The following is a 26,269-nucleotide window of genomic DNA, read 5'->3' on the forward strand; positions in this document are numbered from 1 at the left end:
TACAACTTAACTATAGGATATTATCAATTTACCTTATCTTAAAAAGTAACATCCTGACACTGCTGGTTTAGAAAAGCCACCTACATAAATCACATAACCACATATTTTCTGTACAATAAATATTTAAGTGTCTGAAAATATTTTTAAAACCACAAATCCAAAGTGACAGTTTCTTCAAATATGTAAAGAGCTTAAAAAAATAGAAAACTGTGCTTTCAAGTTTTAAAATTTGAAATTTAGAAATTATGTCTGATATTGACACTATAAAGAAAACAAGACACTGTATTTTTGTTTTATTTCAGAAAGTTCAAGTCTTTCCATCATAATTGAAGGAATTGCATGATCAATTAAATATTGTCAGCATTATTTTCCATTAATGTTTTTAAATGCATTCACATACCTGAGTGTTTGGAATTATATAAACATATCCATTAGAGTCTAGACTCATCAACATTTATATTATGGTTTTTCAACAGAATCTGAGATGAATCACTAGATAAGTTACAAGATTATTTGGATTTTATGATGAGTTGGTTTGCTGAACTTTAGAATTCATAGGAGGAATTAAATCTTTGAATTTGATTTTTAACAAAAGAAAATTGTGCATTGTGCTAATCTACTTTTGCATATTACATAGAAAATGGCTATTAAGGCTTTATTGTAAGGGATTACAGTAAAAGATATTCTATTGTGCACCATGCAAGATGCAGAAAATAATGGTTTACAAATAATGTTAAGCAACCAAGGCAATAATGGTTTTCCTTTCATTCTGGTTTTCCAAAATTAAATTTTTTTTTTTTTTTTTCAGATTAAAATCAGGTTTGGAGTTAATGGAAAATTGCATTCCTAACTTAAAAACTTCAACTTCTTTAGATTCCTTTAGAAAAGGAATAAATATAGTTTAAAAAAATGTTGCTTTGGGTAGAAGTCTTGATTCATTGCTTCATTCTTACAGCTTTTTCTTTGCTTCCTTACTATAAAATAATCCAATGTTATTGTGAGGACAATCTCTGATTCAGTTCCAATGCTCTTGTATCTCCATGAGTTTTGGCATTGTTTACCAGCACCTATGGGAAATCACAAACAGGAACATTAGTATTTTGTTTATTAACAATATCTGTATTTTGATTCATTGAAGCCAAGTAATCCAAAAAGGCAACATCAAACTACACTAGGAAAAGTGACTCTGTGCAATCTTTCAGTCACTTTTGCAGATATAAATTGTTTAAACAAAGCTAACATCAGAGAAATGCACGATTCATTCAAATTAGTTTAGATGCTAACATTCTGATTGCCTTTCTTTTTTTTTTTTTTTTTGAGACAAGAGTCTCGCTCTGTCACCCAGGCTGGAGTGTAGTCGTGCGATCTTGGCGGCTTACTGCAACCTCCACCTCCCGGGTTCGAGAGATTCTCCCACCTCAGCCTTCCAAGTAGCTGGGATTACAGGCGCCCACCACCACACCTGGCTAATTTTTGTATTTTTAATAGAGATGGGGTTTCACCATGTTGGCCAGAGGCTGGTCTCAAACTTCTGACCTCAAGTGATCTGCTGGCCTTGGTCTCCCAAAGTGCTGGGATTACAGGCGTGAGGCACTGCGCCCAGCCTGATTGCTATCATTATCAGCACTGCATAAAATTAAAGGTTTTGTGTGTTGACTTTGTTAATAAGACTGTCACCTCTAAACCCTTACTCAAAAAGACCACTTCATGCATAGAACTGTTCAAATGAAATTGCTCTTCTTTGAAACCACAGCTCAGGATCTAGGCTATAGGTTCTAGGCTTTATCAAGAACTTTTCCATGATTTTACCTATTTCACAAACTAGAAGATTCAATTTCAGCTGATCCTTCATACTAAAACATTTTTTGGTTGTTCATTGTCAAGCACTGTGAAGGGTCTGAGATTCTGCTCTATTTGGAAGCTAACAAGTTAGCCTGTCACAGTTCCACAGATACTGCCAGAAGATACAGGATTTTTAGGTCACAGAGAAAAGTCTTCATTATTTAAGGTACGGCAAACAGCATGAGCATCAACATATTTCCCCCTGTTCTTCTTGTCCTCTCAGCCTGTGACGTGGATGGACTGATACAGTTTCCCACATACGCAGTCGGTTGCATTACAAGAAGGGAACCCTAAGCCTAGGATGCTTAATCTTTTATAATGGACAGGAATATCTACCCTTTGTTCTGGAGGGAGATACGATCTCTGTCTTCCAAGGATGTTCACTATACGAATATCTTTGAAAAGATAGACTAGAACAAAGAGTAATCTGGCCTCCTGCTCACAGGATATTTAGAAATGCAAGAGATCCATGGTGAACTGTCTCCCAACATTCATATATGTTCTACCTTTTTGATTTGGAATATGCTGATTTATAATGCCTTTCTCCAAGCATTGTTTTCTTCACTATTTCTTTCAGCTTTTACGTTTCACCAAAAGGCAAACAGTATTTCAAAATGCTGTAGGTAGACTGAAAAAGCTTTTCAGTGATTTTCATTGTGTTTTTAAAATTGTTGGCTAAAGCTATGAAAATTTTAACCCAATACATTTGTATATTCTCTACATTATTCAAAATAATTTTGGATACATATATTTATATATTTATATATTTAGATGCCAGAGCCATACCATGAGAAGTACACTAGAAACTGTCACATGTATTTTATAGTAAAGGCAAGGATAAAGCAAATAATTTTTTAAAGATAACATGAACATTCCATTAGGATTCTGTTACCTCTAACTCCATCCTATCTGCCTATTTGCCTCCACTGCAATGGCTGCAAAAATACAACTAACACCTAGCAGACCAAGGATGCTGCCAAATATCTAACATTGCACAGGACAGTACCCACCCTCTACCCACACCCAAGAAAAAATTGTGCATTCCACAATCTCAGTAGGTTGAGTTGAGATCTCTGAAGATGAGAAACTCTGGGTTAAAAAGACTGTAAGGGGTATATCATATCCTGGTTTCAGGAAAAGAGAAATATAGGCAGGCAAAAACAGTATAATCGTTGTGATGTTAATACAGGACCAGTGACGATTCATGCATGGTCATTCTCTCCTTTGGTTTACCAGCCGGCCATTTTTACTTAGCCTTGCTTCTTGCTTAAATACAGTTAAAACCTTCGACTTCTTTAGAGTCCTTTCTTTAAAAAAGAAAAGGAATGACTAACTATAGCTTTAAACAAATGTCACTTTGGGAAAAAGTCTTGATTCATTGCTTCATTCTTACGGCTTTTTCTTTCCTTCCTTACTATAAAAGAATCCAATGTTTATTAAAAACTGGACAAAATATTTTATCCATCAATTTATAAAGAAATAACAAAGGTAAATAAATAATATGAAAGAAAGTGTAGTTAAGTCGTTCCTTTCTGGCCAAAAAAGGGAAAGAAAACGTTGATTTTTGATACTGCTTTAGGTTGGGTTTAGATGGTCATATATTTGTATTGTTATAAACTTCACTAGGTAAGGGCTTTAGATCAGCAGTTTGCAACTTTTTACAACCTCAGTACATTTAATGGATGACTTTTAAACTTGTGATGTTCTCATTGGTTCAGAGATAAAGTCCTGCAATTAGACAAGCTCCTTAAAATTCTACCCTTCTCTTTCACTTAAAAAAGCTTATAGGAATGCATTAATAGAGAGATATATAAAAATATCCATGAATCTGTTATATTTTATTACTGAAAATAAAAAAGTAAAACCATTTGTCACCTACGATTAGTATCTAATTACTTACAACAAGCTTCACAACTGATCACGACCCCAAGGTTATTGGTACTCAAAAAGTGTCAGATTTTGGAGCATTTCAGACTTTGGATTTTTAATTTAGGGATGCTCAACCTGTATAGTTTCCCCATATAAAGGCATCTTGTACACATACAGGTTAAATCAACATTAAACTTTTTTTAAACACAGGTTTTAACAGTTCTGTTATTTACGCCAAAGAGCCCCAGCTTTTGATGTTCTAATATCAAAAGGAGAATTTCATAACTAACCCATGGTAAGATACAAACTATATATTTAACCTTCAAACCATGTGCGTAAATATTTCTCATTTTCAACAGATGTAACAGTAGACATTGTAGTCTTTTATTAGCCAAAAAATTACACATTCAGTTTTTAAAAATTCAATCTTAAAAGTGAAGTAACTTTGAACAACAACTCTAAAACCCTTAGATCAAAGATAAAACATTTTAAATAAAATCAATGCCTCAAACATTTTAAATAAAATCAATGCCTTACGTCAATCAGCTCATAGTCATCTTTGGCATATAAGTGTCTCAGTAGGTACCAACGTGCAGTTGATGCAATAGATTTGGGATACCCAGGCTGATATACTACTCTTTCCAAAAGACGCCGTGTCTCTCTGGAAAAAAAAATGTACATTTAGTCCAAAGCATGCAAATTACCATAAGATATTTCCTATACTAATCTCACACACACATTATCTTTCTCATATTTTTGCAGATGTGGTGTCTGATTATGATTTTTTAATTCAGATAACAATAAAGGTAATAATGGTTAATATCTATTGAGTGTTTATCATGCACTAGGTATCATGCTAAATGTTTATACATATGGCTGTATTTAACGTTCACAACCTTATTAGGTAGGTAGTTATTATTCCCATATGGCAGAGAAGTAAATTATTCCAAATTATTCTCATTCCAAAGAGAACAGGGAGACAGTCCCTATTTTATAATCTACTTTGAGTCCTCTACCTCCAATCTTTTTGAAAAGTAGGCAGAAACTAAATAAGTCACTAAATAATGCAAGGGTGATAAAGAGTGGAACAAGAAATATTCAATGTCTACATTACAGGCTATGTATATCATATCAGGCTTTTAGCATATGTTTTCAAGGATGTGTATGATAATGTAAACCCATGTAATAAAAGGCTGATTTACAGCTGTGTTATAATTTTTTCTTTCCTAATTTACTAACATCTATGACTCCAAAACTTCTGTACTGCTAAAAACAACATAAACCATTAGTATATTCAGAACTGCTAAACAGAAAGATCTTCTAAGTAGCAATTAGTTTGAAGCAGGAACTAAATAACTTGTCTTGAAGATGCTTTTGCAGAGGGATCACGTAGTAAGCACGTTGTTATTTTTCTTAGACTGCATCTTTATTTGGGCTAGGTTTTGAAGGCGATAAAAATTATGGGAGGTGTTAACAAAGATTATTGGGGTAGGGGGTGAAGGGGAGATAGTACTCTCTAAGTTACCAACATTGAGCATGAGCAGTAGTAGTTCATTAGGAAGTTTAAATTACAGCATAAAACATTTCTTAGTGAAATTAGTCACACATAAAAATGGCCCCAAATAAATAAATGTTAATAAATAGTGCTGGAGTTGCTAATCGGCCATATGGTCTTAATCTTCCACCATCCCTATTTTGTGATGTGTCTTTTGCTACATATTTATATGTACTAACCTCCATTTCTACCATACCTATTCTGTTCCAATCATGTTTGCTCCTCAATCACTGCTTTACTTACAGATGCTTTGTATTCTATGTAGTATATATTAGAACTAGATATTTTCAAAATATTAAAGTATTCTTGCCTGTATTTTTTACCCATGTGATCTTTAAGTAATTTTCTTCAAATTTAAGTACACTTCTTCCAACATAAACATTGCTATAGAATTTTTGTATTTTAATCAGAGCAGCTTTTGGATTTTCTAGATAGGAAACCACATCATTTATAAGCAACATGTCTCTGCCTTTTCAATATTTATTACTTTTTTCATAGCTTATTACAATAGCAAGAACTGATAATGTAGCCTTGAATTGGGGTCTTTTGGTTTTATTTGTTTCTAGAACCCACATCACACTGTTGGTGCCTCCTAACACAGTGAAGAACAAAAACTCCAAGACCTTCTTCACTGGAAATGCTATCATGCCAAACCCCTCATGCCCTATAAATATGTATCAAATTGCCTTTTTAAACAAATATAAGGCTTTGTTTCTCCCTTACTGGATTTCTGGAACTAGTTCTTCCAAAGTAGATACAGATATATAAATACCCCCCAAAGTTTGTTAAATTGTTCTGTTACAAACTTTAAAGTTTATAATCTTTCCTTGATTGTTTCCTAGAAAGATTTAAAGTGAAGAAGCATTTATAAGAAAAAGATGAAGATTCTTCATACCTTGCCCCCATTTTGCGTTTGAATTGTAACAAAGCTTGTAAAAGAACAGCCAGTGGACAAAAGCAAAGCTTCAAGGCCTCAGTTGTAGCCTCTTGAACCAAAGATGGCCAGTGATCACTGGAAATGTTAGCCTATAAAAATGTAAGACAAATATTAACTCAGATTTGGCATATTTATTTGAAAAGTATGCAATTCAATTCTTTTTTTTTTTTTTTTTTGAGACAGAGTCTCGCTCTGTCACCCAGCCTGGAGTGCAGTGGCGCAATCTCGGCTCACTGCAAGCTCCGCCTCCCGGGTTCACACTATTCTCCTGCCTCGGTCTCCCAAGTAGCTGGGACTACAGATGCCCGCCACCACGCCCGGCTAATTTTTTTGTATTTTTAGTAGAGACGGGGTTTCACCATGTTAGCCAGGATGGTCTCGATCTCCTGACATTGTGATCCGCCCACCTCAGCCTCCCAAAGTGCTGGGATTACAGGCGTGAGCCACCGCGCCCGGCCAACAATTCAATTCTTATTGAGTACCTATTTGTGCAAGTCACCATACAAATAATACAAGGAGTATAATTACTACAAAAAGATTTAAGATCTGATCCCTGCTCTAAAGGAGCTACAGAATGGGGTAGACTGGGATAAAGGTGGTTTTCAAAGAGGAGATATTTAAAAAGCACTAAAATATTTGTTTAAAGAAAATGCACTATTATACTACATAGGTGAATAAAATCTATCAGTCTTGTGCCTACCAAATATACAAAACTCAATTTAACATAATTGATTCTTTAACTGGTAGTGATAAATATAGAGTTCTACATTTCAAAAATTATCTAAGGAGAGAGGAAAGGCTGAAATAAAGTATTTTAATAAACTCCCAATATAAAAAAGTACAAAACAGATCAGAGATAAAGGTATTAAATCAAAGTAATCAGTACTAAAAACTTTTTAAAAATTTTACTTCATGGCTAAGATATTAATGTATCTATATATTACTTGGGTTACAAGCTTTATTCTCATATTAGGTACTGACTCAGAAATAACAAAGGTAAGTATTTCTGAAGAAACAGTAACAAACTGAAGTGATGAACACTTTCCTGAATTATGTAAAGAGAAAAAAATGCATAAAAAAGTTTCATTTAAAAAATCTCAAATTTTGACAAAGATTTCATAACCACAAGTATCTAAAACATGTATTTTAATAAAGTCAATATAGTGAGTCAATATATATAGTCTATTTCAAACACTAAATTATGTAACAAAAATTAGAGCAATTATCTCTGAGTGCAGTATAGGCAATAGCAATTTGTATAATCAAGTAAGAGGAGGCTATAATGAATGTGAAAATAGACAACAGTGGTTATGATGCATCTTCTATAAATAGTGGCTACTTTGGGTACATCTGACAAAGAAAGTAAGGCAAAGCACATTCTAATACAATTATTCTTAACATCTTATTAAAAACCAGTAACATAAAACTCTCGTCGGATGCTTTTAATAATACACTCTCTAAATTCTATGAAATCATATAAAACACTCTGTAAAGTTAGCCCAAAGATGACTTTATAAGGAAAAAGTTACTATATATACCTGGCATATTAAACAAAGTGATCAGAATGCACTTTTATTTTCTTTTCCCACCACCTCTTCAACATTTATTTGAGAGATACTTTTTCTGTGTCCCTGGATGTAAATTACATTAGGCCCCATGAGTCTTATTCCATTTTTCTTATATTCATCCACAAATACAGTCTCAATTAGAATGTCCTCTTTTTTTTTTTAACACTTCAGTCTTTGTTGAAAAGTAATATTTGCACATACTTCCCTGCCCCGCCCCAATTCCCCTCAGCTCCCAGGCTAGAGTATGGTTACAGGCAGTAGCAGGTGGCTGGTTCCTTTTCCCTAGTACTCCCAATTCCTGTGGCTAACTGTAGCTTCAGGACCCTACTGAAATACTAGAAATTTGCATTTAACTGGTGCCATTGTAAGGTGGTGCCAAGCTCTCCAGGGTTGATAGATATTTAAAGCTCTTTTTCTCAACCTGGCTTTAGCAGAGACTCCCAACTTCATTGGAAGTCTCTCATCTGCAGACCCAGCAACATAAGCTGTGGGACCCAGTGCAAAATAAAGTGCAGGGCCCTTTGTTTAAAAATTACCAAGAGTTTCAAGATAGCAACAACAGAACATTAAATCAAGTATGACATCCTGTGTAACTGCAGAGGCTGCATGCCCATGAAGCCAGCCCTGCTCATCTGCAGTTCCACTAATCTAGCAAATGTATTCTATTCTTCTCACTCTCTCTACATCCTCTAGCAATGTGGAAACTTCAGATTCCTTTCTGCTGACATCCCATCATCCCTCTAGGTGGCCTTACTGAACAGGATCTAGGATAACTCCTACACCAACCCACTCTCACCACTGGCATTGCTCATTTCTGGATCTAACAAACTCTGAGAGTATTGCTAATTCTGTCTGCAGCAACTCTCCTTCATTCCTTCCTCCCTATAGCACAAGGAGATACTCCTGCCTACCCTTGGGATTATTCTACTGTTGACCACTCTCTCCCAGAAACATGGGATCACTTTCTAAAACGCTAGCAACTCCCCTTTTCTCTGTCCTAACACCTTAGACTGAGTGCCACAGTCTCTGAAACATGTTAGATACCTGTTTATATGCTTCTAGACACATGCTTCCAGGACCCCAGAGGACACAGATTGAAGCCTCCCTCTCTCTGGTAGGACCCCCTTCCTCAACTTTGTGTGTATCTGTCTGTAGAAACATGCCAGGGGGAAAATGGGTGAGGCAACAGCCCTCTCCAAAGAAACGTCTTCACAAATCCTTCTCTAACTCCACTCTTCTGATGCCTTTTTTTTTTTTTTTTTTTAAGTTTAACTTTAGATACAGAGGATACATGTGCAGGTTTGTTCCATGGGTATATTGCACCCAGTTAGGGAGCATAATACCCAACAGGTAGTTTATCAACCCCTGTCCCACTCCTTCACCCCCAGTGGTCCACAGTGTCTGTTGTTCCCATGTTTATGTTCACGTGTGCTCAATGTTCAGCTCCCACTTACAAGTGAGAACATGCAGTATTTGATTTTCTGTCCCTGTGTTAATTCACTTAGAATTAGGGCCTTCAGTTCCATCCATGTTGCTGCAAGGGACATGATTTTGTTCCTTTTTTATGGCTGTATAGTATTTCTATGGTGTATATGTACCACATTTTCTTTATCTAATCCACTATATGGCACCAAGGTTGATTCCATGCCTGCATTGTGAATAGTGCAGTGATAAACACACGAAGGCATGTGTCTTTATGGTATGATGATCTATTTTCCTTTGAGTATATACTCAGTAATATGATTGCTGGGTCAAATGGTAGCTTTAAGTTGAGAAATCTACAAACTGCTTTCCACAGTGGCTGAACTAATTTACATCCCCACCAACAGTATATAAGCATTTAATCATTCCCTTTTCTCTGCAGCTTCGCCAGCACCTGTTATTTTTGTTGTTATTGTTTGTTTATTTGCTTGTGTGTTTGAGACAGGGTCTGACTCTGTGGCCCAGGAGAGAGTGAGAGGGCAAGATCTCAGCTCACTGCAGTCTCAACCTCCCAAGCTCAGGTGATTCTCCCACTTCAGCCTCCCAAGTAGCTGGGACTACAGGAGCATGCCACTATGCCTGGCTAATTTTTTTTGTAGAGATAGGGTTTTGCCAAGTTGTCCAGGCTGGTCTTGAACTCCTGGGCTCAAATGATCCACCCATTTTGGCCTCCCAAAGTGCTGGGATTACAGGCATAAGCCATCACATCCAGCCTCTTATTTTCTGACTTTTCAATAATAGCCATTCTGACTGGTGTGAGATGGTGTTTCAGTATGGTTTTTATTTGCATTTCTCTGATGACTAATAGGGATAGCATTTTTTCATATGTTTGTTGGCCACTTATATGTCTTCTTTTGAGAAGTGTTTGTTAATGTCCTTTAACTGTCTGTTAATGGGGTTATGTTTTTTGCTTGCTGATTTAAGTTCCTTATCGATTCTGGATATTAGACTTTTGTCAGATGCATAGTTTGTATTTTTTTCCCATACTGTAGGTTATCTGTTTACTCTGTACATAGTTTCTTTCACTGTGCAGAAGCTCTTTTAATTAGGTTCCACTTGTCAATTTTTGTTTTTCTTGCAATTGCTTTTGGAGGCTTAGTCAAAAAATTCTTTGCCAAGGCCTATGTCAGAAAAGGTATTTCCTAGGTTTTCTTTTAGAATTTTAATAGTTTGAAGTCTTGCATTTAAATCTTTAATCCACCTTGAGTTAGTTTGTATATATGCTGAAAGATAAGGGTCTAATTTCATTCTTCTGCAAATGACTAGCCAGTTGACCCAGTGCAATTTATTGAATAGGGGAGTCCTTTCTCCAATGCTTGTTTTTGTCAGCCTTGTCAAAGATCAGATGGTTGTACGTGTACGGCTTTATTTCTGAGTTTTCTATTCTATTCCATTGGTCGATGTGTCTGTTTTCGTACTAGCACCAATGAATTCCCTCAGTATTTGCTTGCCCTTCACTTACTTAGTTTAGTTTGGTGGGATATGAAATTCTTAGTCAGAATTTCTTTTCATTAAGGATGCTTCAAAACAAGAAAATAAAGAAAAGAAAAAAGAAAAAAAGGATGCTGAAAATAGGCGCCAAACTCTTCTGCTTCTAGCTTGTAACATTTCTGCGGAGAGGTCTGCTGCTAGCCTGATGGGATTCCTCTGTATGTAATTTGACCCTTCTCTCTAGCTGCCTTTAAGACTTCTTTTGCATTGACCTTGGTAAATCTCATGCTATGTGCCCTAGGAATGATCATCTCATACAGTACATAGCTGGGGTTTTCTGTATTTCTTGGATTTCTATGTCAACCTCTTTAGCAAATTTAGGAAAATTTTTGTGGACTAATACACATTTTCCAAGTTGCTCATCCTCTCTCAGGAATGCCAATGAGTTGTAGATTTGGTCTCTTTACATAATCCCATATTTCTCAGAGGTTTTGTTCATTTTAAAACATTCGTTTTTCATTATTTTTGTCTGACTGAATTGATTAAAAGAACCAGTTTTTGAGCTCTGAGATTCTTTCCTCAGCTTGATGTATTCTTCTTTTAACACTTCCAAGTGTATTATGAAATTCTTGTAGTGAATTTTTCAGCTCTGGAAGTTCGGTTTGGTTCTTTCTTAAGATGACTATTTCACATTTCAGCTCTTGGATTATTTTGCTAGATTCCTTGGATTGGGTTTCAACTTTCCCCCAAATCTTGATAAGCTTCCTTGCCATCCAGATTCTGAATTCTATGTCTGCCATTTCAGTCACTTCAGGTTGGTTAAGAACCATTGCTGGGGAACCAGTAGGCTACATTTGGAGGTACAGGGACACTCTGGCTGCTTGAATTGCCAGAGTTCTTGTGCTGATTCTTTCTCATCTGGGAGGGTTGGTGATACGGCTTGGATTTGTATCCCAGCCCAAATCTCACGTTGAACTGTAATCCCCAATGTTGGAAGTGGGGCCTGGTGGGAGGTGATTGGATCATGGAGGCAGAGTTCTCATGAATGGTTTAGCACCATTCCCCCTTGGTACATACACTGAGTCAGTTCTCAAGATCTGGTTTTCAAAAGTGTGTGGTACTTCCCCCCTCTCTCTCTTGCTCCTGCTCTGACCATGTAAGACGTGCCTGCTTCCCCTTTGCCTTCCACCATGATTCTAAGTTTCCTGAAGTCTCCCGAGAAGCAGAAGCCGCTATGCTTACTGTACAGCCTGTGGAACCATGAGCCAATTAAAACTCTTCTCTTTATAAATGACCCAATCTCAGGTATTTCTTTATAGCAATGCAACAGACTAATACAGTTGGTGTTCCTTTAACGGTGGTATAAATTGAGTATAGTCAGTTGGCTTATTTCTGGATGATTCCAAAGAGCCAGGGCTCTGTACAGGATCTTTATGTGAAGGTGAATTTCTGCACTTGGTTTCACAGGTGTATATATTAGCAAGATAATTTTCGGTGTTATAGTTTGGGCTGCAATCCAGTAGATACTGCATAAGAGTAACGGTGGGTACCTAGGCTAACACTTAGCCACATGGCTCTTTTGTACTTCTTCACATTCACAGGCATGCTCTTCAGTGGTGATGGTGGGGACAGGAAAGAAATGAGCCCCTCACCAGCTCTGCTCCAGGGCCTTAGGGGAAGCCCCCTCTGATCATTCACTCCATGCCCACATTACTTTTTTTAGGTGATTTGGGATGCGGGGTCCCCTTGTGCAGGGGCTATGACAGGGAGATATGCCAAAACTTTTCTGGACTGGCCCTGCAAAGGGAGGCATGCCCCACTCTTGTCCTTGCCTAGGAACCCATGCGTCTCACCCCTCTTAGCTTTTGAGGGTAGGGGCTCCTCCCCAACTCAAGTGCCAGCCACAGACCTCAGCTCTGTACTCCTGAGTTGCATGCCGCAGCCCTGGGGGCACTGGAATGTCCCATGGCTCAAGGCTGAGTTCAGGTTATATTGGAGGAGCCCATATGCTACAGCAATCTATCTTGATCTGGTATCTCCCTTTGGAATCTGATATCTAGTATCTTAGCCAACCTGTCAGTTTTACATCCAGATCACATATTATTACACATAATAAAACTTTCAAATAAAGACTTTTATAAATGTCTTATTTTAATGTATCCATCCTCCCCATACTGCCAGCTGTTTACCATAGAAATAAGGCATACCTTTTATTCCTTTGTAATTACTGGATGGCAAATGTTTTTTCAAGAACAAATTGGACTGATAGCACTTTAAGGTTTACAAAGGCACATGTAAACATTCCTTCATTATTCTAACAATGCCACAAGAAGGTAAAATAGGTATTCTGATCTCCACTACTAAGGGCTTTAAACAGTTTAACTGGCTGAAGGTTTCACAGGTAGTAAATGGCAGAACCAGAACATGGGCTCTTAAGAGAAAATACTTCTGTGGTGTAGTACTGGTAAAGGTGGGGCGGGGGAGTCGGGGGGACAGGTATACATGGGTATTACTGAACTGCAAGCTAATTTCTTCATCTATCAAATAGGGTGATTATGATTATTAAATAAGTTAATAAGAGTAAAGCACTTATAACAGTACCTAGCGCAGACTAAGTGCTATAGTTTGCTATTATTAAAACTATTATTAATTTGTTCTATTCCAGGTCAGATTTAATTTCCCAGCATTAATAAAAATAAATAAATAATATTGAAAAGCAACAAGTAATAAGTTATGCTAAAAGAGTGTCTACTTCTCCAGTTCACAAATTGAAGGGCATGTTATAGGTACTATGTGCAGCTTCTATGGCTAACCAGTTACCAAGGTCATAAAGACCTTTGTTATATGTAAATATGGGGCAAACAAAACAAAATAGTGAACTACAATTAGTTGGCCACATTATTATTATTTGTCCATTCACTCAAAACCATTTATAGAGAACCCCCTATGGACAAGGCAGACTGACAGAGCAAGAAAGCAAAAATGAACAGAAATAGCCCCTGACATAAGAATCTCTTAAATGTGCTCTACAGTAATGGCACCAAAGCCAAAAAAAAAGTCCTAATTCTACATTTCATTGTCAAATGCCCAGTTAAAGTGAATAACTAACAATCTCATGGGTTACTATGGTAAAAACAAGACTTACTTCAGGGCTGTCTAGGATAATTTCTTCTAACCATGTAAAACCAAAAGAATAACAGTTTAACTTTTAATTACAAAATAATAAGGATACAACAAAAAAATCCAAACACTATCAAAAGATATAAAATGAAAAATTCTCCTCTACCATCCTTTAAAACCCCCAGTCCCCTACTCCAAATAACTGCCATTATATTTCTTATACATCTTTCCATATAATTATATCTTTGTGCTTTTAAGCATATGCACAAACACACATGGTATATTTAGAGATAAACATTCTTAAAAATTCATACCACATATATGAACACTCCATTAGAATTATATCATACATCCTGTTCTGCAGTTTGCCCTCACTCCCACTTAAACATGTATCTTGACAAATTTTCCCTACCAGTATGTAAAACTTTCAGATTGATATACGTAAATTGGTATCAGAAAATAGCTTGTTAGGTCATAAGTTACTAGAAATCCCTCTTAAAGAATGTTGAATTGAAATGAGAATGACCGAAATGTTCACTATTAACATTTTTGTCACAGTTGTAGCTCAATTTAATTCTAATACAATTTGTTTCACCAAGAAACAAAAATGTATATCCTAATATAATTCAACTTTTAAAACTGTAATCTTTTTTCCCCAAACATCGATAATATTCTGCTGTAGTCTATAGATTTATGTTGCTCTATGTCCGTCACAAACCCAAAATACAAAATGTATCAAGAAGCCACACTAGAAGACAATGAAACAACAGGAATTCAATTGAATATTACTATGTAAAAAGCCTTCATGTCAAAGAAAGATAAAAAATCAATTTTTCATGATCATAATTATAACATGATCTTACCATACAGACTTTTAATGCAAGTAGTGCTAGTTTCAACAGACTTGAGAGCTTCCCACTCCAGCTGCCCTGTTGGGATGCCACTTGTAGACTCTTTCTGTAACACATCTCTGCAGCTCTCATCATTCCTTGGGACTGATACACATGTGCCAGCCACTAAGAAACAAAAAAGGAGAAGGAGGCAAAGGATTTTAGTTTACTATGCAGTCTGTTAACCCTACTTCCAACAAATTCAATAGACTTTGTCGCAGTAAAAATGTTTTTAGTTATTGGTAAGTTCTGTGTCCAAAAAACAATTACAGGTCAAAAAAGGGCTGTCACATTGCCAATTCTTTTAACAACAGCTGACTATTAGCAAATTGACTCCAGCAATATATAAAAACAATATATAATGATCAACTAGGGCTTATTCTAAGAATGCAAAGTTGGCTTAATATCTGAAAATCAATGTAATCTACCACATTAACAGAATAAAGAAAAAGATTAACAGATGCCATAAAAAAAGTTTTAATAAAATTCAAGACCCATTATTTTTTAAGAAAAAACTCTCTTAGCATATTCAAAGTAGAATCTTCTCAATCTGATAAGGATATTTATAAAAACCTATAGCAAACACCATACTTAGTAATGAAATAGTCAATGCTTTTTACCTGAGGTAAGAAGAAGACAAAAATGTTTACTTATCACCACTTTTAACATTGTATTAAAGGTTCTAGACAGTATAATAAAGCAAAACAAACAAACAAAAAGCCTTAATATGTAAATATTGGGAAGAAAAAGGTAAAAGGGGCATAACTCTCTATATACAAAATCCAAAACCTTTCAAAGAATAAGTGAATTTAGCAAGGTGCTGGAAAGTCAACATATAAAAATCAACTGCATTTTTAAATGTTTGGAGATAATTTAAACACACACACACAATGGAACAACAAGAAAAAATACCAAATACCTAGAAATAAATTTAACACAAAAGTATAAAAGATCTCTAGGTTGAAAATTGTAAAACAATGTTGTGAGAAATTTCAAACTAAATTAAATAGAGGAATATACCACATTTGTGGACAGAAAATATTCAGTGGAGTATTACTTTGTCAACTGTCCCCAAATTAAACTGTAGATTCTAAACAATCTCAATTAAGATCCCAGCAGAGCTTTTTTGGGTAAGAATTAACAATTTACAGTAGACCCTCTCCTTAACTGTGGTTTCAGTTACCTGTGGTACAACACAATAAAATATTCTGAGAGAAAGAGGGAGACCACATTCATATAACTTTTATTATAATATAGTGTTATAACTGTTTTATTATTAGTTATTGTTGCTAATCTCTTATTGTACCTAATTTATAAATTAAACTTTATCATAGGTATGTATGTATGTATAGGAAAAAAACATTGTGTGTGTGTGTGTGTGTGCATGTGTGTGTGTTTGTATGTATAGTTCATTACTATTTGCGGTTTCAGGCATCTACTAGGGGTGTTGCGGCATCTACTAAGGGTGTTGGCACATCTCCCCTGCAGATAAGGTAGGACTACTGCATTTGGAAATGCAAAAGACCTAAGACAAACTTGAAGGAGAACAAAAAGTTGGAGGTTTTAATGTTACCACATATTAAGACTAATTATAAAGCTATACTCCAGAATAAAAGAAAGATTAAACAAATAGACCAATGGAAAATAATAAGGAGGCCTGAAGACCCATACATACACAGCTCATTTATGACAAAGGCATCACTGTAATTCAATGGGGACTGAATAGTCTTTTCAAATATTGGTACTATATTAATTATGGGTAAACTTAAACCTTAACTCCTGCAATATTCACAAAGATTAATCCAGGATAAATTATAGACCTAAACATGAAAAGTAAAACAATAAAATTTCTAAAACAAAACATTAAAAAAAACTTCATGTACCTAGAGTAAGCAAAAAGTTCTTAAATAGAATATCCCAATAAAGCATTAACCATAATCAGACTTCATTAGAATTAAGAACTATTCATCAAAAAATAACATTAATAAAGGCAGCCACAGGTGTAAGAAAATATTTTCAATATAAATATCCAAAAACGTGTTCAGATTCAGGAAATATAATAAATTCCAATAATTCAGTAAGTAAAAAATGAAAAGTCCATTAAAAATTATGCACAGCACTTCACACAGAGGATATCCAAAGGCTCAATAAGCATACGAAAAGTTGTTTGATGTCATTAGATATCAGGCAAAGGCAAGTTAAAATCACTACAATATATTATTACCTACATATTCACCAAAATGGGAGAAAAACACAACAATCTAGCAATATCAGCACCTGGAATGCTCATGCACTGCTGGTGCAAGTGTAAACTGGTATAACCATTTTAGATAACTCTTTGGCAGGATCTACTAAAGTAACCATACATATACCCTATGTCCCACCAAAAAGCATGACCAAGAATGGTCACAGCAGCATTATTCATGCTAAACAAAACCTGGAAACACCCAAATGCCCATCAACAGTAAAATGAATAAATATTATAGTATGTTCATAAAATGAAATGAAAAAAATTATGGCTACATGAAACCACCAAATGAATCTCACAGACATCCTGTTGAATGAAAGTAACCAGATACAAAAGCGTACTACTCCATTGATACGAAGTTCAAAAACAGGGAAAACTAAATAGAAGTCAGAATAGAGGTTTTCCTTGTTTTGGTGTGGGGGGAGTCAAGCAAGGAGATCAACTGACAGAGTCCTGGGGGAAGCAGTTGGGTTGCCAGAACTGTTCTGTATCTTGATATGGGAGGTGTTAAACAGGTATGTCATATACAGAGTAGTACTTTTAAGATTTTTACACTTTATTCCTTGTGAATTATATCATAATATAAAAGAAAACACACACATGCAGTCTCTTAAGACTTTACTTACTGATATGGTTTGGCTGTGTCCCCACCCAAATCTCATCTTGAATTCCCATGTGTTATGGGAGGGATCTGGTAGAAGGTAATTGAATCATGAGGGGAGGTCTTTCCTGTGCTGTTCTCATGATAGCGAATAAGTCTCACGAGATCTGACAGTTTTAAAAAGGGGAGTTTCCCCACACAAGCTCTCTCTCTTGTCTGTCGCCATGTGAGACAAGTGTTCCTCCTTCCATCACGATTGTAAGGCCTCCCCAGCCACAGAGAACTGTAAGTCCATTAAACCTCTTTCTTCTGTAAATTGCCCAGTCTCGGGTGTCTTTATCAGCAGTGTGAAAACAGACTAATACACTTATGATATAATTTATCCTTCAATTTTTCCCTTTTAGTTTGACAATGTATTTCTCCCTTTGATAATGAATATGAAATCAACAACATCTAGTTGTTGATTAAGTATCTAAGGTCAACTAGATGTTCTGAGGTCATCTAGATGTTGATCTTAAATCCTAAATCTCATACGGAAAACTTACTCTAAGAAAGGGGAAAAAAGAATTACAGTAAAAGGGAGGCTTAGTTTTCATAATCCAGTAATTTTATGCCAGATAATTTTTTCAAATTATCTAAAGCAGGGATATGAAAAAGCTGATATAATAAAAGATCAGAATAAAAAACAAATTATAGTAAGATAATAAGCTTCTATAAATCTATATCAAAAAGCCCTTTTGATACTTTCTCTGGGGCACAGACGAAATATAACAAATTGTATAAAATAATTATGTGCTTCCTTGTATTTTAATATCAATAAGAACAAAGCACACAGTGATCATTGTGCATTTGTCACTGTGGATAACCAGAGACGCCTGAAAGAGCGGATGATCTGTTGATTCAAGCATCAATCCTGAAAATAATTATTTCTAAAAGCACTAAATACAGGTTATCTGTAAAGCAGCTAGGGAGAAACTATACACATCTCCTCTAAAAGCAGAGTTAAACACCATTATGATATCCTTATTATAAAATGTCTATAACATATCAACCCATATAAAAGACAGTATTTTCATCACTGTTTTTAAAGTGAGAAAATTTAGAATCAATAACTTAAAAAGCTTTAAATCGTCATTGTAGCAGATCTGAAACTAGTATTAAACTTCCTTAGTTCTTCTAACCACAATACCTTTTAGATCTTGAAACTGAGAGATAACATGGTGAGAGTGACAGCAAGCCAAATAAAGATGGAGCATAGCCCTGACATTAACTAATATTATGAAGTGTTTTAATTGAGGACTCAAGTAAGAAAGGAGAAAACTTACCTGCCAAGCTGGAACAGAGGTTGAGTTGGACATGACTGTTTTTTGTAGTTCTTCAAGTACAGCATCTGGGAGTGGCTTTTGTGACTCCAGGAGTGGTTTACACTGAACTTGTCTCAAAAGTAAGATAATGGCTGGCTGATCAGGGTTACTTTTTAGCTTCTAGAAATCAAATCCCAAAGAGGAATACATCAAATAGGCTCTTAAGTGTTAAAAGTAAAAGGCATATTCTCCAAGTTGGGAAAATAAAATTCTGAATGTTTATACCTTTTCTTATTAAAGAGAAAACAACTGCAAAAATTAAATAAAACAATGAACAGCTTGTAAATATCAAACTTTACATTTAAATAACCTTTAAAATCAGTAATGCTATTATTGTAGTCTACATGTATTTCCCTTTGACTTAGTTTACTCTTAAGTGATATCCTGAAAAATTTAGGTTCTAAATGTAAGTAAATAGTTGAACTAAGAAAATATAAATATAAAATTAAGTGGGAAGGCTATCACTATTCCATACTGGAATAAACTATACTATGTAAGAAGAAAAGAGGCATACAGTTTTTTCTTTCTTAACCTCTTAACAAAGGTATTCCCTCTACATGTCTTTCTTCTAGACACAGCCTTTTCGAGTACTGCGAGTAAGAAAAATGACCTATTTTCCCCATTTCCTTAAGCTACTATTTATATCTTAAAATACTTACCTACATACATACATAAATGTATTGTATATACTTATATTCTCTGTATGTGTATATATTTATATATATATGAAGAATTTCTGTAAACAAGTCCTCCCACTATTGTTTCAAATATTTCTTTATTGCTTGTCCCTCAATAGCATACTTTTCTATTTTTTACTCATTAGATCTTAAATGTATTTCAAAAATTTATTTGATTGTTTTCTTCTAAGAGATTACAACAACAAACTGACAAGGAAAGGTTCATTAGGCATCACTTATTCTATCAGACAGCACATAGCAACTGTCAATTTATGCTTAGTAAACACTTATTGTATAATACCCTGTCCTGAACTTAAATGGAATTCCTTAAATAAAAAATCTATCACTCTGCTTTTCATAGAATTTAAGAACCAAAGAAATCTTCAAAAGTCCATTCTTCTTTCTCTGTAAAATGTATACTGATCTTTCCAAAAAACTTACACAACCTCCATGGTAAGCAATTATGAAATATGATGTTTTCAGGAAAAGTCATGTTCAAAACTCTCTTTAACCATTACATTATTTCTAAGTAAGCTTTGGAAACTAATTCATTCATTCAGTAAATATTTATTGAGCCCCTACTACGTTCTAGGCAAGGTAATACACATTTATTCACAGAGCCTGCAAGCATAGGGCCCTCCAATCCTGGCATGTAAAAACAGACTACTGAGTAGATTCCAGTCACCCACTCAACAATCTCCACAGTCATTCTATGTGATCCAGAACTTTGGAAAACTGAAAGGATACTGGAAAATATAGCATTAAGAAGGAACCAATCAGAAATCAAAGGAAAATACTGCCTAATGGCACCCAAATAAAAAAATTTTAAGGACCTATAATAAGAGCTTGAGTCCTAGAGTTGGAAAAATGTGAGTTCAAATCACAACTCTATCCATTCCTAATTGTAAGCTCCTGTGCACATTACTTATCCTCTTTAAGCCTCAGTTTTTCTCATCTGTAAAAATGAGGATAATAATAAATACCTATATCATAAGATTGTTGTGAAGTTCAAATACAAAATGCTAAATGCAGTGACTGGTTTGTGGCAAGTACAGTAATCAATAAATTTTAGTTGTTATCATAATAATTGTCATCACCACCACTACCTGCTCTTTAAACAACATGCGTTCCTCTTTTTTTTTTTTTTTTTTTTTTTTTTTTCAGACAGGATCTCGTTCTGTTGCCCAGGCTGGAGTGTAGTGGTGTGATCATGGCTTACTGCAACCTCAAATTCCTGGGCTCAAGCAATTTTCCGCCTCAGCCTCTCGAGTAGCAGGAAGTACAGGCACGCATCACCAGGACTGGCTAATTTTTAAATTTTTTGTAGAGACAGCTTCTCGCTATGTTGCCCAGGCTCATCTCAAACTCCTGGCCTCAAGTGATCCTCCCATCTCAGTCTCCCAAAGTGCCAGGAATATAGGAGTGAGCCACCGCATCTAGCCTCATACATTCCATTTTTGAAGTTATTTTCCCAGTAAGACAAGAATCCATCAGTTTCAATGCACATTCCATAATAATACCTTTGTGCATAGAGTTTCAGCTTCAGATATTCTTCCTGTGTCTATTAGACCAGTGACAGCTTGTGAGAGAGACCACTTTTCAAGAGACTGGTTGTAATTTTCAAAGAATATTTTGTCTTTAACTGTAAACAAAAAATGTCAATGTTACTTTCTTCTGCAATTTATAATGTGTTCTCAGAGGAGTAACTGGTTGCTAAAAAATTACCATTAGACTTATCATCCATATACAGTTTTTCAAAGTTACATGTGCCACATGTACCACAGACTTATCCTGACAAGAGGCAGGTTTCTGAAAAGCTTCATGGCAGGAGTACTTGTGGTTAAATAACTCAAAGCCTCATATAATTGTGACTTGTAAAGAAACAATAAAATAATTTGCTGACAACATGTAAAGATTTACTGTGATATAATTGATGTAAAGTAAGCTGCACATTTTCAAACTATACAATCTGATATTTGACATGTATATCAGTGAACCATCACCACAATCATGATAATGAACATATTCAGCATTATCAAAATTTTCCTCTTGTCCCTTTGTAACCACTTTTGTCCTCAACCTACTCCATCCTCCCTTAGCCTCTGTCCCCAGTCAGCTCCTAATCTGTTTTCTGTCACATAGACCAATTTGCATTTCCACAAATTTCATATAAGTGGAATCATATAGTATAAACTCTTTGGCATCTTTCACAGGTGCTAATATGGCAAATTACATTCATTTTCAAATGGTACATCAACCTTGCATTCTTGGGATAAACCATAATTGATCATAATGTATTATTATCATTTTTATGTATTGCTGGATTTGAATTGCTGAAGTTTTGTTATGAATTTCTCCATCTACCTTCACAAGCAATGTTGTTCTTTGCCTGGTTTGAGTATTAGGGTAATGCTGGCCTCGTAGAAGATGTTAGAAGTGTTACTATCTTGGATTTTCTGAAAGAATTTGAGTAGAATTGGTATTATTTTTCCTTAAATATTTGGTAAAATTCACTAGTAAGTGAATTTAAGATAGCTATTCAAGATAGCTGATTAGATGCATTTGGTGCTCGCCTCGTCCATGGAAAGGAACAAAATAGCAAGTAGATAATCACACTTCAGATATATTATCTAAGAAAGCACACTGGACCTCAACAGAAAAGTGACAGGAAACACCAAAAGCAAGGAAAGAGAGGGAAGTGAGGTCGTCTGCTCAGCTGGGATCAGCTGGGAGCGTAGAAAGGCTCCTGAATGCAGGGAAAGGATAGGAAAGAGACCCCTAACAGTTTACATTCCTGCCATGGACTCCGATAATTCTAGCCATAAGACAACCTCGTGACTCTTGCAGGCCCTAAAACTAACACAGGGAGCACATAATAATGGCACTGGTCCAAAGTGGGAGCTCACGCTGAGTCTCACAAACCCCTGAGTCCTAAGCAGCTAGAGTGAGGCACTATTTTGAGAGCCCAGCCCTCTACCAGGCTGTGTCTTGCCATGCAGCCCAACAGCCCCTGTATCTCCACAGTCCTGGAGCCCCACTGATATTCCCTGCCCACAGCCACTGCTGCTGGAGCTGAGGTGAGAGTCACTGTCAACCACCATGAGCTGCCGGTAAGGAGCAGCCATGCATATTCAAGTGCCCTGAGAACAAATTCCACTGCCCTGCAGCTACCACTGCATTGGAATACAGCAGAGCTGAGGCATGACTGAAGACTGCAAGCCTATGGCTGCTCACACTGAAAGCAACCCCACCCTACCCAGTAGCAGGGTCACAGTGCAGCAGCTGCTGCTCTCAACAAAGCATTTGCTGGCAGCCCGGCATCACTCTGCCCCTGCCTATCAACAGCCAGGGCCCGCAGGCACCACCAGGGAGCCTAAGGACAGTCTACCTGGCTTGGCTCCATTCCTCAGAGTACCCAAGCATGCCCTCCTGGGGCCTGGGGATTGCCCAGCTCAGACCACCACCATTAGCATTTGAGCACTCCTCTGGGGTCTGAGGCTGGGCGCATGCAATCTGCCGCTAACACCGCAACTGGCACTCACTTACATGTACCACATTGTGGGCCTGGGGACTGGTGCGCTCAGTCCATTGCAGCCACCACCATTGCCAGTGTGGACTGCTTGGGTCCCAGAGGGTTGGTCCCACTGCCACTGCCATCACCCACACCACGTGTGCTGCCCAGGGACTCAAGAACACACCCACCTACCCAGCTGAATTGTGATGGTTAATACTGAGTGTCAACTTGATTGGATTGAGGGATACAAAGTATTAATCCTGGTTGTGTCTGTGTGGGTGTTGCCAAAAGAGATTAACATGTGAGTCAGTGGGCTGAGGAAGGCAGATCCACCCTTAATCTGGTGGGCACAATCTAATCAGCTTCCAGCAAATATAAAGCAGGCAGAAAAACACAAAAAAGCGAGACCAGCCTAGCCTCCCATCCTACGTCTTTCTCCCATGCTGGATGCTTCCTGCCCTCAAACATCAGACTTCAAGTTCTTCAGTGTGGGGGCTGGGACTGGCTCTCCTTGCTCCTCAGCTTGCAAACAGCCTATTGTGGGACCTTGTGATCGTGTAAGTTAATATTTAATAAACTCCCCATATATATATCTCCTGTTAGTTCTGTCCCTCTAGGAGAACCCTAATACACCAATGCTGCCATTCCTGGAACCTGGGCAATCCATCAATAGAGGCACAAGAATGGGCCTGCCTAAACCCACTAACACCAGTGCCACTGTACATTGCTCTGGCATCCAGGGACAGGCAAGCTTAGGCCACTGCTGCCACCACTAGGGCCCAGAGACTGGCCTATCTGGCATCCCAGGCCCCACCATAACTTCACCAAGCCTCCACTAACAAGTACATCCTAACAAACCAAAGAAATCACAAATATCACTGATGCTGTCTACAGCCAAAGAAATCAGACTACATTCAGAATCAAAGCCAAAGTGACCTACCCAAACAACACCATGGATACATCTTCAGGAAAAAGTGCTCCCCTACGAAAGAAAATTCCAAAATTGGAAGTGACTGTTAAGATTAGATGTGCATATATCAATGTAAGGACAAAGGAAACAAGAAAAAGCAAGGAAATATGACACTTCCAAAGGAACATAATAATTCTACAGCAACAGATCTGAATAAAAAAGAAATGTATGAAATCCTAGGGGAAAAATTCAAAATATTGATAATAAAGCAGCTCAGTAAGATACAAGAGAATACTAAAAACCAGTACAAAGAAATTAGAAAAAGCAATTTAGGATACTAATGAAAAATTTACTGAAGAGATGGATATCATAAGAAATAACCAAACAGAAATTCTAGAAATGAAGAATTCATTGAATGAAATACAAAATACATCTGAAAGCTTCAACAACAGACTAGATCAAGCAGAAGAGCCTCAGAACTTGAAGGCAGATCTTTTCAAATAACCTAGTGAGCCAAAAATATAAAAGAATAAGCAAAGCCTACATGACATATGGAACACTGTAAAACACCCAAATATTTAAATTTTCAGTGTCCTAGAAGGCAAAAAGAAAACATAATTATTTTGTTTAAAAAACTATTTAACAAAATAATAGATGAAAATACCCCAATTCTAGCAAGAGATTTAGACATCTGAAAACATGAGGAGGCTTAGAGATGCACAAATATTTACAATTCCAAAAGATGTTCTCCATGGCACACTATAGTTAACCTATCAAAAGTCAAAGACAAAGAGAGAATACTAAAAACAGAAAGAGAAAAGCATACTACTTATAAATGAACACCCATCAGACTAACAGCAGATTTGTCAGCAGAAACCTTACAGGCCAGTAGAGAATAAGATAATATATCCAAACTGCTGAAAAGAAAAAAAACTGTCAGCCAAGGACACTATACCCAGCAAAGTTATCCTTCATAAATGAGGGGAAAATAAAGTTTTTCCAGACAAGTAAAAGTTGAATGTCACCACTAGACCAGTCCCACAAGAAATGCTCAATGGAATCTAAACCTGAAAGAGAACAGACAACATTTACCATCATGAAAACACACAAAAGTAAAAACTCACTGGTAAAACATACATACAAAAGAGGAAGAGAAAAGACACAAATGGTACCACTACAGAAAACCATCAAAATACAATAACATACAATAAAGAGAGAAAGAAATAAAGAATATACCAAAAAAAAATCAACTAATTAAACAACAGAAATAAGGCATCACACATCAATGATAACCTTGAATGTAAATGAATTAAACTTCCCATTGAAAATATATGGATTAGCTGAATGGATTTTTAAAAATTACCTAACATACGCTGCCTATAAGAAACTAGTCTCACCTATTAAGACACATATAGGCTGGATGTGGTGGCTCACACCTGTAATCCCAATACTTTAGGAGGCCAAAACAGGAGAATTGCTTGAGCCTAGGAGTTTGAGACCAGCCTGAGCAACATAGCAAGGCCTCATTTCTAAATTAAAAAATTAGTCGGGCATAGTGACTTGTACCTATGACTTGGGAGGCTGAGGCAGGAGTATTACTTGAGCCCAGGAGTTTGAGGCCAGTCTGGGCAACACAGCAAGACCTCATCTCTTAAAAAAAAAAAACAACAACAACAACAACTAAAATAATGATAGCAACAACGTATTTGATTATGTGTGCTTATGTGTGTGTGGATGTATACAGACTCGTATCCTTATGTGTAAGCAAGAGAGCAATGACATAAAGGACAATAATTAGGATTGCACTATCCATAAAGCAGTATAGTGTTAGTTGAAAATGGAGTTGGATTAATTGTAGATGTATATTGCAACCAGTAAAAAAGGGCAACCAGTCAAAAAAAAAAAAGTAGAAAAGGAAATATAACTGACATGCTAACAAAGAAGAGAAAATAGCATCAAACAAAATTCACAATTAAAACCACAAAACACAGAAGAATAGTTGGACAAAAATAGAAACAAAGAACAAAGGCAACAAATAGAAAATGGTAAAATATATGATAGATACTGAACCAATTATATCAACAATCACTTCAAACACCTATAGTCTAAACATACCAATGAAAGACAGAGATTGTCAACGTGGATAAAAAATAAAAATAGGTAGATTGTTCTTTCTTTTAATCTGAAGAGCATGGCTTCAAAATAACTATGTTATAGGTATTTCTGATTTACCACTTAATAAATTCATTTTATTAAAATAT

General features: G+C 36.2%; 1 protein-coding gene across 2 annotated transcripts in view; it reads right to left on the minus strand.

Annotated features, from left to right (window-relative positions):
- Nucleotides 1-280: 280 nt before the first annotated feature.
- Nucleotides 281-26,269, minus strand: part of TTC37 (tetratricopeptide repeat domain 37) — a 91,700-nt gene continuing 65,711 nt past the window's right edge. For both annotated transcript variants that reach the window (XM_030816979.1, XM_030816972.1), the window contains 6 exons: nt 21,105-21,226; nt 18,869-19,027; nt 14,668-14,820; nt 6,162-6,292; nt 4,249-4,372; nt 281-1,067 (listed from right to left, as the gene is read on the minus strand). In XM_030816979.1, coding sequence (XP_030672839.1) covers nt 993-1,067; nt 4,249-4,372; nt 6,162-6,292; nt 14,668-14,820; nt 18,869-19,027; nt 21,105-21,226 — 764 coding nt within the window. In that variant the 3' untranslated portion in view covers nt 281-992. The remainder of the gene's footprint in view (nt 1,068-4,248; nt 4,373-6,161; nt 6,293-14,667; nt 14,821-18,868; nt 19,028-21,104; nt 21,227-26,269) is intronic.

The sequence above is a fragment of the Nomascus leucogenys genome, chromosome 2 (assembly GCF_006542625.1).
Source record: "Nomascus leucogenys isolate Asia chromosome 2, Asia_NLE_v1, whole genome shotgun sequence".
Lineage (NCBI taxonomy): Eukaryota > Metazoa > Chordata > Mammalia > Primates > Hylobatidae > Nomascus > Nomascus leucogenys.